This window comes from Hoplias malabaricus, chromosome 4, assembly GCF_029633855.1.
Source record: "Hoplias malabaricus isolate fHopMal1 chromosome 4, fHopMal1.hap1, whole genome shotgun sequence".
NCBI lineage: Eukaryota > Metazoa > Chordata > Actinopteri > Characiformes > Erythrinidae > Hoplias > Hoplias malabaricus.
In genome coordinates this window covers 56398154-56410432 of record NC_089803.1, presented here as the reverse complement: position 1 = coordinate 56410432, position 12279 = coordinate 56398154, and the positions used below count along the sequence as shown (strand labels likewise).

Here is a 12279-nt window from a genome sequence, read left to right as displayed (position 1 = left end):
AATCAAAACACTTTCCTCGCATTTGTTACCTCTCCAGTCTGTTTGTGTGTTTGAAACCAGTCCAATTTGTTTATGAAGCCCCAGTGTGAGTACAAAAGGCTTTATGCTAGGCTTTCTCTCCCTGCTCATCTCAGAGGCATCTGTAGTTATTTAGAAAATGAAGAGAATTCCAAACATTTAACGCACAAACCAAGATGAGGATATTGCTGTATTCCTGCTCCATTGGTGAGTAATATTGACTTATATTTGCTGTTTTGGATAACTTGGAATGTGAAAATGTCTCCAGATGCAGTACCACAACATGCTACAAAACTAAATAAACTCAAGTTACAAATTAGTTTCTGTGGCAATACAAACAGTGAATAAAAACTTACAGGCAAGTTAAACTTCAGCAACGTACAAACAATGGTGTTGTTTTTTTCCCTCAACAACACCATTTCACAGTAAAAGATGCAGAGCTTCTGAATGTAAACAACCAGAGAGAACTGCATTTCCCCACAATCGTAAGCGTTCACATTAAGTTATGATGAAGTGACAAAGAAAGTAAGATAATCATTTTCAAAAGCTATGTCTTGCCAAAATTCTGACAGCCATGTAAGTTCTCAGGTTGCACAGACGAACTGACAAATGTTCACCCGACACTCAGACATCTTCAAGGAAATTACGTTCATTAAAATTCTTAAACAGTTTTTGAAAAGTAAGCACACGCACACATGAGGAAAAAAAGAATCTGCGATGCACGTCAAGAAGTAATTGTGCTCCCAAATTACGGTGAGCAATAACATGCTTGACTGACTGCAATATCGCACCAAATGAGGGCCGCATTTCTACCCAGCGTTTAGAAGTCAAGCAATAAGCCTTCAGAGCAAACATATCCCGGCTAGTGACACACGCTCATGGTGGTTAGTCATGTTCCATGCTCTGTCTATTCTGGGCTCCCTCCAGCTTATCTCCAGTTATAAGAAGGTAAAGGAGAAGTAAAAAACTAAAACACTTCCCACAAATGTGCTGGGTATTTCCACTCATCCATTTAAACCAAACACACACACACCATTCTGTTTCTTTCTGCATGTCCTTGCCAAAAGCAGTGATGCATCCGAGTCCATTCCTTATAAACAGGTGGGCAAAATGATGGCAGAACTGCCATAAGCCAGGAGCTGTATGATAAAATGGTAGATTATACTGCAGCATAGTAATTTGTGATATGCTTAGCAATATATTAGACACTGACTTAAGGGTAAGCAATAAGGCAAGAATAAACAATCAAGATTCCTGAAGACCTTTTAAATATTTGTTATGTGGCTCTCCAAATTCATCATCAGAACCACGTTTAGAAAATTCAAACAGTACAATTTTTATTTTGATATTTGCAATTAATCAGTGAAATAGATGCACTGACAACAAGAAGTTCCTGCCAACAATTATCTGTGACATAATCACAGTTTATCATGATAAACATAATATATCATAGGATTTGACTGATCAAAACACTGATGCAGTGTGCTGTAAAGATGAATGCCTATCTCTGACAGGTTGGTAAAGCCTTCTACAAGGTCATGATCACTAGAGATAAGAAAATAAGGAAGTGCTGGCTGATGCCAGTATCTTACATTTTCATGCACATATTTGTGGGCGTATGAACATACACAAGATAATGTGTAATTACAATTCCAGGATTAGCATTCCAAAAATTCAATAAAATTTCAATTAGACGTAAATATTTACACCTTTATTCAACGCTGCTATTTTCAGACACAGGAATGATACCAATATCACTGCACGTCACTAATTTTAATTGTAGGCAAACAATATAGCCTCCCTAAAGAGCCAGAACATCAATCACTCTTCTGAGCGATTTGAAAGGCAGGAATCAACACTATCCAGGGATAACTGAAGTGTTAAAGCAGCTGCGAGTATAGTCTATTCATATTTCATCAACAGCCGTATGGCTTTCCTTTGTTGATAGGAACATCAAACACCTCTACCTCCAGATAATCACTGAAACATAAATCTTTGTCTTTGGCAAGAGATCATATGACATAATAGATGGTTAATGTAAAAGCTATCTTTAAGATGCCATTTCCCTTTTTTTAAAAAAAAAAAAAGAAACGGCAGAAAATCAGAGTGACTACAAAAAAATAACATTTCCTGGCAGAAACTGGACCTATTTTGGATTTTCTCTGACAGAAACTATATCACTTAAAGATTTACAGCTCCAAAAATACTCTGCTTCTGTACTCTCTCCTACCAGGAATGATCTGAAATGACCAGTGGTTTCCCTGTGGTTAGGAGACTACCTAATCGTGACGCAGCAGGATGAGTTCACTAAAACAACAAACCACTGTATCTGACTGGCTCTTGACTGAAGGAATCCTGTGATCGCTGTTATAAATATGTGATGATGTAAAGTGACACCAAGGGAAAAACCTGTAGCATTAACCACATTAGGACTTAAAGGAAATAACCAAGGGGAAGAAAATCCTGAACATATATCGCTGCTGACAAGAATCTGACCATACCCAGAACAATGTTGATCTCCAAGCCCTGTGGAGACAAACGTGAACTTGGCTTTGCTTCAAGGCGTTAGAATCCGGAAAGAGAAGAAAAAGTTCAACCTCAAAAGGTAGAACCTTTACTGGCAAAACACGTTAAAAAGCCCCATGCAGACAAGATAAGCATCAAGTCAATGAAAGGAGGACGAGCTCTGATCTAATTTACAAAAACACGCTTCTATTGCAAGAGCACAAAACAAGTGAAATGCCCACTTGGTAAAAAAATAAACAAATAAAATACAGCACACCATGAGACAAGCCGCTGGGGAAACATTTCACACATCTGTCAGCCAAGCAGAAGCATCACACTACGGGCTACAGAATCAAAAACCATTCATTTATCACCTCCAGAACAGGCTGGGTTCTGTCTGAAGCATCACATAAATGAGAATGACATGGTCTAGTTGATGAAAATAGATCAAACATGCAGAAGAATTCTATCGATTTTACAATATTTCTGTATTATTCAGTCCCTGAAACGTGAACAGAGTGGTTTAATGTGAAATGGTGCATTGCAGGCAAGGTTAGAGATGAATGTTCTTTCCAGTACTGCTGATAGATTCACTATCTAACACTTAGAACAAACCAACCTATGACAAACCGTTTGAGACTATTTGATTTTAGGATGCTGCATGTCCTTGTGTGTTAGCTTAAAACACAATTACCATAAAAATATTTCTTGGCCATCAGGCCACATATACTCTCTGTTCTCTCAACACCACTGTGAAAATTACTGACTCAGAAAGTTTCTCTATTAAAGGGGGTTTGTAGGTAGGAGTTACAGTGTTGTCTCAAACCTCTCAGTGTCACAAGAGGGGTTCTGCAACATACACTGAAGCAAAACGATGTTCAGGCATCGCAGAGCTGATTAGTGTACTGATATAGCATTCACTGTTGACATAGACCAACTAGGCCGGGGTGAAAAAAAATAGCATCTGCAATAGGTGTCATTGTCAAAACAACAAGGTAAATGTTGTAGAAATATGTAAAGTTTGGCTTAATAAACTAACCCCAAATATGCTCCCACCCTGGCTTTTTACAGCCATATTCCTTGATAATGGAACGTGTTATTAGTGATATGCAAAAAGCTTTAATTCATTCATTCATTCATTATCTGTAACTGCTTATCCAGTTCAGGGTCGCGGTGGGTCCAGAGCCTACCTGGAATCATTGGGCGCAAGGCGGGAATACACCCTGGAGGGGGCGCCAGTCCTTCACAGGGCAACACACACACACTCACACCTACGGACACTTTTTTTTTGAGTCGCTAATCCACCTACCAACGTGTGTTTTTGGACTGTGGGAGGAAACGGAGCACACGGAGGAAACCCACGCGGACACAGGGAGAACACACCAACTTCTCACAGACAGTCACCCGGAGCGGGAATCGAACCCACAACCTCCAGGCCCCTGGAGCTGTGTGGCTGCGCCACCGTGCAACCCCACCAACCTTTCAGTTAACAGCTGAACACGCTAACCGATTGCACCACAGAGACGCGGTAGCTTTAATTTAACATGTTTATTATTTTGTTGTATCTTGAACCTGACAACAACAGAAACGGGGCAAGCAAGAAACCTGTAAATAATAATAAAAAAGTCAGCTCAGCAGTAAGGCAGGTTATTATTATTTTTAATACAACAAATCTTTTATCTTTTTTCATAGTTTCTCCTTACAGTGGTTTTATTAAACATTAAGCAATTTCAAAATGTTTTTTTTTTAAAACACCTAACACATTGTGAAAAAGGATATGAGCCCCTGCTGTAGAGCTAATATTCTGACCATACAATTGTACAGAAATGTTGAAAAATTGGTCCAATTCTACTTTAATTCATGTGAATGAAAGTCCAAATTAGGATAGACAGTGACAGCACCGCAGAGTCATTTAAGAAATCTGATTCATTAGCTCATGCCCAGGCATATTTCGGTGTTAGAGATGAGGGAAAATGCTAATTCCAGCAGGCCCTTAACCTTACAGGACCTCTAGGAGTGTGACGTAACCCCCGACTTAACAATAATATTATCCTACGGTTGTTTTCCTTCTATCTAGGCCAGCCTGCATTCAGAGGCTTCTGGTAAAGTGTAGTTTGAGTGTGGTGGGTGGATGTTCAGGATACTGCTGTACTAAAGCACGGACGTGCATGGGGCCCATGCAGAAACCTATATGTTCCCTTTTTAATGTAGTTAAAGTTACAAAACACTCTCAGCTCTTTATGATGCAATTAAGCTGCAATAAACATCCTTTTTTGTTGTTGATGTTGTTTTGATTTCTGTGTTTTGGTGAAGTTACACAAACCATCACCTTTAAATAGCCTACATCCAGTTATTGAATCTACAACGGTTTAGCTCCGCCCATTATACTGAAGTTATATGTAGTGTTGCTGTTGGAAAAAGGTTCAATATAAACGCACCCAATCAGAACACAGCTCATTTACATATACAAATGACACAGGTTTTAAAAAACACCAAACACAACAACCGGTGTAAAGGTAACGTGAAATCGTAAAATGGTATTTTAAAAGCGAATGGAAACTGTTTTGACACAAAAAAAACAATGCAAACGTTATAATCTCCATGAGAGAACCTTTCTCCGAGACCGAGAACACAAGAATGGTGTAAAACAACCAATTAAAGTGAGATTCAAATAAGTGTACACAGATGTCTAATCTTTCAAAAAGGGTTTAAGTATTTACTGTTGGGAAAACAAGAAAAACAACGTTACTACGTTACAATAACAAACCGAGCGGCGGTGAAGCAGTAAAACCACACACTCCACAGTGATTTCAATGAGTGCGTGAGATCGTCCAAACACAAACTAAGGGTGAAACTCCACACTTAAACTGGAGGAGAGAGAAAAGAAGAGCAAAGTACGGATAGAAAGTGTTTAAATATGCGTTGATTATTGTTTACCACCACAGATGTAAGCAACACTCCCTCTCTGTCTCTCTCCGCTTTAAACAGCGCGGACACACACTCCCTCTCTCCCCCCTGCACGCTCACAAACACACGCTCGCTCGCTCGCGTTCATTCACACTCCAGTGAAAAGTGTCCGCTAGAAAGAGGAGAGAAACTGACCGACTCCGTATTTCTCCTGCTCCGTAGGGCTCCACATGACTGCGGTGTGTGTGAGCGGTGAGCGGTGAGCGGCAGGCCGGCAAGGAGCAGCTCTTTCTCCGCTACCTCTCTCACTCTCTCTCTCTCCTCGCTCTCTGTGCGCTCCTCACACTCCGCTCTCTGGCATTGTTTCGGACTCTACAAGCCGCTGCCGCCGCCGCCGCCGCGCTGCATTCTGGGAGTTGTAGTACCACACACCGTGAGGGGGGAAGGGCCAGCGGGGGGTTCATACTATAGATAGACCTTAAAAATATAAATATATAATAATAAATCTATAATATATTGATGTTCATGAACTGTAAATATGACTTAAAACAATTATTCATTCTGTGAAAAGGTTTTATTCAACTCCAGTGCAGCAACAAAAAAATAGATGTGTTATCTTTTATTCATATTTTTTTAAATTCCATTGGTGTTAAATTTGCCCATAATATCACGAGTTACATGAATGACTTGAACTGAGAGAATTGACACGTGAGAACATGAGTTTTTTTAGTCTCAGATATTATTAGTGTAATTGGACCACCAAGTGTTCTATAACCTCAAAACATTTTTTATTAAAATTCATAAGAAAATATATATTTTCCTTCTCTTCCATTCAAGTGAAGAACTGGTCATCATCACCAGCATGAATCAAAACACCACCACTGCCCGGTTAGTAACACTGTCAGAATCCTCTCACCCCCTCCACTTCCCTTTTAATTATCTTGTAGCAGAACTGGCATAGCAGAAAATAGGATGATGAACATATTAAAACATATCTTTAAATTTAATAATGAAGATCCCATTAGTAAACCTCACAAAACCAATGAAACTGGAATATGACCCCTCACCTGCTTGAACTGCTCTTGAAAAAAAATAAATAATAAAAAAATAAAAAGGACAATTTCTTCAGTAATGAACAAACTTGAAGCAGGCTTGGAACTGCCCGGAAGGTTGCTGGTTCGAGTCCCATGACTGGCAGGAAAATTGGAGACAAGGGGAGTGAAGGAACAGTCCTATCCTCTACCCTCAGTCTACAGCTAGTTGCCCTAAACCCAAGGTACCTAACCTTCAATCTGTTCCCTGTGTGCTGGGGATAGCTGTCCATCACAGATGTGTGTTCACTGCTCCCAATGCCGATGTGTGTGTGTGTGTGTGTGTGTGTGTGTGTTCACTTCCACGGATGGGTTAAATGTGAAAGACACATTTTGTTGTATGTACAATGACACGTTTGGACATTTACACATTTTTTTAAAACTTATTTATTGTACATGTTACTATAATACAACCCCCTATAATTGTTGTTTTCTTTTTTAATGCAGTAAATACAATAATATATGATCTGTTAAATCCCCTGAAGCTTTTTATTGACAAAGGTAGAATGAAAATATTTCTAATGTTTTCAGTGACAAACTTATTTTATTTAAAACACAAACAAACTCCCAAACATTGAGACAGATGCAAGATAGTAGTAAAAGTTCAAAAGGATATTCAACTGACACATTCCAACATAAGATAAGTGAACATAAAAGTTATAAAAAAGCATTGAACCAAGGATCATTCTTTGCAGCAAAGATGGATTGTGTCTCATCACTTTGTGCTAAACCTTGAAAGAGTAATGTCAAAAAGTTCAAAAAAACATTGCTCATGAGAAACTGAGCAATGCTAATGTGATAAGTATATCCACATGGACTCAGGAGGACTTCAGAAAACCGGTGCCAGCACAGTGTGCCACTGTGCCAAAAAATATTATAGCCTGAAACTTCATTATGCAAAGTGAATGCCAAACATCAATTCTATGCAGGAACACTCCTGGTTTCTCTGGCCAAAGCTTATCTCAGATGGTCTGAAATACAATGTAAACTTGTGCTGCAAACTAAGGTTTAGTTTGTTTTAAGGAAAAACAGACAATGAGTTCTATGAGCCAAGGATGAAAGGGTTAATCCATACTGTTATTATTGAAATGTGCAAAAAACAACACCTCTCATGGTATGGGGAGTGCATCAGTGCTGATCGCATGGGTGACTGTCAAACATGAGAAGGTACCATTGTTATAGAGATGGGATATTGGGATTTTAAAGGGACAAGGCAACGTGTTTACTTAGGAAGTCCATGGTTGTTTCAGCATGACAATGCAAACAATGTATCAAGATAGAATGGGCAAAAATATGCTTGAACCCACAACCTTCCAGTCCCAATCCCTCTTCTCTATCAATTAATGCAAACAGTGTGTTTCCCTTGGGTGCTTTGGTTTCTTCCAACAGTCCAAAAATACATGCTAGAAGGTGGCTGGGCTGTGCAAAACTGTCAACAAATTTGAATGTGTTTTTGACTGGGTGGCTGTTTGATGCCCTGTGATGAACTGGTGCCCTGACAGGGGTGTGTCCCTGCCTTTCACCCAGTGGTTTCAAGAGGGCTGGTGCTCATGACCCAGAACAGGATGAAGTGGTTACAGAAGTTGAATCATTGAATGAATGAAGGTGCTGTGCACAATGGAAACATGCCTCTCTCAAATTTCTTCACGTGTTTTGCTGTCATTCCCTTATAAATATGTTTATATCTGCATAACACAAATTGGTCAGTGAAAACATTGGACATATTTTCATTCTACATTTGTCAATAAACAAAAAAAACAAAAAAAAAATAATGAATATATCACAGATTTTCCTTTTTACTGCATTGTTTTATATCACAGCTGTTCTGGTGTAGTTTGCATTTTATCAATTCTACAGCACAATTAATGTGTAGAAATTTGTAATATTTATTTTCATGTTAACCACGTAGATAAAGCATGAATCTGTTGTGTTATTTAATCCTCCAGATTGTGAACTCTGAAAAACCTATGAAGAATGAAATGTGAGTCCTGGAATCATTGTACTGGGTTTTGAAAATACCCTTTCATCTCATTCATCAAGCAGCCTGTGTAATAACATGATCCTTATTGTGTCATTGTGTACACCAGCTGTTGATTCTGTCCCAGAATTGAGGTCATACTCATTATATTGATGAACAGTTTGTGTTTGTTTATGGAAAGCTTGACTGTAGTTATGGGCTGCTGTCCTGGGTAATTTGGGACATGGGTTTTCGAGTGATTGTATTGCTTCAAAGCAATTCCCAACAATTTGATAAAGAGGAGAAACCCATGCTGTGCACATCGAGCATGATGCATGAATAACCTCCATTAAACATCCTACCTGCATGAGCACACACACTGTGTCTGTCCACAGAGCACTGGGAATATAACTCTATGCAACAGAAAGGAATGATGACAGGACAGAGAGTGGAGATTGCCTCTTAGTCATAATGGAGAGTTGGGCGGGTGTAGAGAACTGTCAAATCTTATTCAACATCTTCAGACTTTTAGACTTGCAGATTTGCAGACTTGCACCTTACACAGAAAGTCCACTAGGAGTTCCAGAGAGCACAAATGGTCTTGTTCTGTGCACCGCTACTCAATGCGAGCACCTGATAGCTCATATATAAGAAGTGAACACTTAGTGCAAGGGTGCTGACTTGTCCATTGACACTGCGTGAGTAGCCACAATTTTACAGTGGCAGGCAAAACGACAATCAAAATGAAAACAGTCTTTGAACACTTGATATGCAAGGCTACATTGATTAAACTAGCCTGGAGGGGGTGCCAGTCCTTCACAGGGCAACACACACACTCGCACCTACGGACACTTTCGAGTCGCTAATCCACCTACCAACGTGTGTTTTTTGGACTGTGGGAGGAAACCAGAGCACCCGGAGGAAACCCACGCTGACACAGGGAGAACACACAACTCCTCACAGACAGTCACCCGGAGGAAACCCACGTGGACACAGGGAGAACACACCAACTCCTCACAGACAGACACCCGGAGGAAACCCACGCGGACACAGGGAGAACCCACCACACTCCTCACAGACAGACACCCGGAGCGGGAATGGAACCCACAAACTCCAGGTTTCTGGAGCTGTGTGACTACGACACTACTTGCTGCACCACCGTGCCGCCTGGATGCATAATATGTTGTGGAAAGAATTCCAAAATGGATAGATATCAAATAATAAGTCACACCTGAATTCATTTCCACTCTCCACCCACCTCCATTAGCAAGAGAGTTAAATCAGAGACACAGTGTTCTTATTTTCAGATGCTGACTGACCAATTGTTTCTTGCTCTTGAATGAATCATTACCTATTTTATGTGTGTCAACATGTGGATTTCAGATATTGAATATAGACTTCAAAACAGCAAGTTCTTCAGTTCATAGAACACAAGTTCAAAGTCCTTGAGAGCAGTTCACACATCAGCAGTGTGAGGAATTTGGATGAGCAGAACAGTCTGAAAAGTAGCAGGGAACTTTCTTTACCAGTGCAGTGGGGAAAATTCAAGATGCCTCAGCCTTGACCATATGTTCTCCATGAAGACGCAGAGCATTGATACTGTAGGGACGTACAGAATAAAAGATTCAGGATCTTTGACTGAGCTTGCTGACCATATCCACTTCCACCCATCAAATTCATCCTTAACAGCCTAGGCATGAAGGGGTGAACTATGTGAGTGCTGTGAATTCCTGAACAAGCTTGGGATATGTGGAATACTACTGTTTTTACTATAAGTAAGTAATAATGCTAGTATTAATAATAAATAATTATAAGATTGTCAAATAAATAATGGTTTAACAATTATGTAATGGTGTTAGAATAATGGAAATATACCATAGTTGCCCAAATAAATGCATGTTTCTCCATTTTTGTCCATTTTAGTTTACTTCATCATATGAACACAGCAGATGTGTGAAACTTTCATGATGAATAACCCAAAAGAAATGCTCTAAAATTACTTGTAATAAAATCTTTTTATATTCACTTCCATTGACCATTAATTGGACAGCAACAATATGTTAAAATGAGCATGAATGGTCTGACTCATATTACAAAGTAAACATTACACAGTGCATTTCTAGGGTTGGTTGCAAACACATATAGACATATTACAAAGATGTAATTATACAAATATTATTGTAATATATTCATTCATTCATTCGTTATCTGTAACTGTTTATCTAGTTCAGGGTCGCGGTGGGTCCAGAGTCTACCTGGAATCATTGGGCGCAAGGTGGGAATACACCCTGGAGCGGTCCAATCCACCTACTAATGTGTGTTTTTGGACCGTGGGAGGAAACAGTCGCACCCGGAGGAAACCCACGCGGACACGGGGAGAACACACCAAACTCCTCACAGACAGTCACCCGGAACGGGAATCGAACCCACAACCTCCAGGTCCCTGGAGCTGTGTGACCGCGACACTACCTGCTGCGGTCTAAAGCGTAAGTGTAAAAATATCATTTTATTCATTAATGTGTCCAATATTTTTGTGGCGCACCCGCTCCGGGTGACTGTCTGTGAGGAGTTGGTGTGTTCTCCCCGTGTCCGCGTGGGTTTCCTCCGGGTGCTCCGGTTTCCTCCCATAGTCCAAAAAAAAACACACGTTAGTAGATGGATTGGCGACTCAAAAAAAAAAGTGTCCGTAGGTGTGAGTGTGTGAGTGAATGTGTGAGTGTGTCTGTGTTGCCCTGTGAAGGACTGGCACCCCCTCCAGGGTGTATTCCCGCCTTACGCCCAATGATTCCAGGTAGGCTCTGGACCCACCGCGACCCTGAATTGGATAAGCGGTTACAGATAATGATGATGATGATATATATATATATATATATATATATATATATATATATATATATATATATATATGTGTGGGTGTGTGTGTGTGTGTGTGTGTGTGTGTGTGTGTGTATGCTAATACTACAGTAATAGGGGTTTTATAAAGACCTGAAACTGAAGAACAGAAGGTAAAAGGCATCACACTGTGTGCACTGGTATGAAATTCAAGATGCAATGCATACATGTCACGCTATTAATCCCTGGCTCGTCTCTTTATTGCAGGCCAGACCACCGTGTTAGCAAGCTGCAGTGAACTGGGGCTATCAAAAAGAGGCGAACTACAGCCAGCCATGCATACTAAACACACAGAGGCTTTCAAGCTTACCCCTGTTCGGCAGGACTTCGCCAGCCTCCTAGTTAAGACACCAATACTCCAGCCTGCTCAATACAGTTCTACTGGATTGAAGCCGGCTCTGTTACAGAAGGCAATAAAGCAGCCAATAATCAAAGCATACTGGAATTGCTGTAGCTTTCAGCAGCCATTGATCCACGGTGTCAAGTAATTGAGGTTTAAGGCAAACGCATCTGCTCCTTCTGTATTGATGAAGACTGTATTTCATCTGACAGTGTAGCAGACTAAAGGTGTTAAATCAGAATGAATAAATGAATGAATATGATAGAGATGTTTCAAATTTGCTTTCTGGCATGATTTCATGGGATCATAGTACATAGGCTTTATTACTCTCATCAGCTCATAAACACGAGTAGGAATACAGCCCGTATATTTGTTAAATGTCATGTTTGAATGTACATATACAGGGCGAATTATTTATTGACACTTGACCTTGTTGCTCCTTGTATGCTATGTATTAGAAAAGCACTGTGTAGTATTTACAATATATGGCCACATTGTTGTGGACAGCTGCTCAACTTACCCTCTGTGCACACTAAAACAGAATGGGGCAAGCAATTTGTTGCCACAAT

The 12279-nt window shown here is 40.1% G+C and overlaps 1 protein-coding gene across 3 annotated transcripts in view; it reads right to left on the bottom strand.

Annotated features, from left to right (window-relative positions):
* Positions 1 to 5758, bottom strand: part of dock4b (dedicator of cytokinesis 4b) — a 156178-nt gene extending 150420 nt beyond the window's left edge. For all 3 annotated transcript variants that reach the window (XM_066666918.1, XM_066666920.1, XM_066666919.1), the window contains exon 1: positions 5626 to 5758. In XM_066666918.1, the coding sequence (XP_066523015.1) occupies positions 5626 to 5662 (37 nt within the window). In that variant the 5' untranslated portion in view covers positions 5663 to 5758. The remainder of the gene's footprint in view (positions 1 to 5625) is intronic.
* Between the last annotated feature and the right edge of the window lie 6521 nt (positions 5759 to 12279).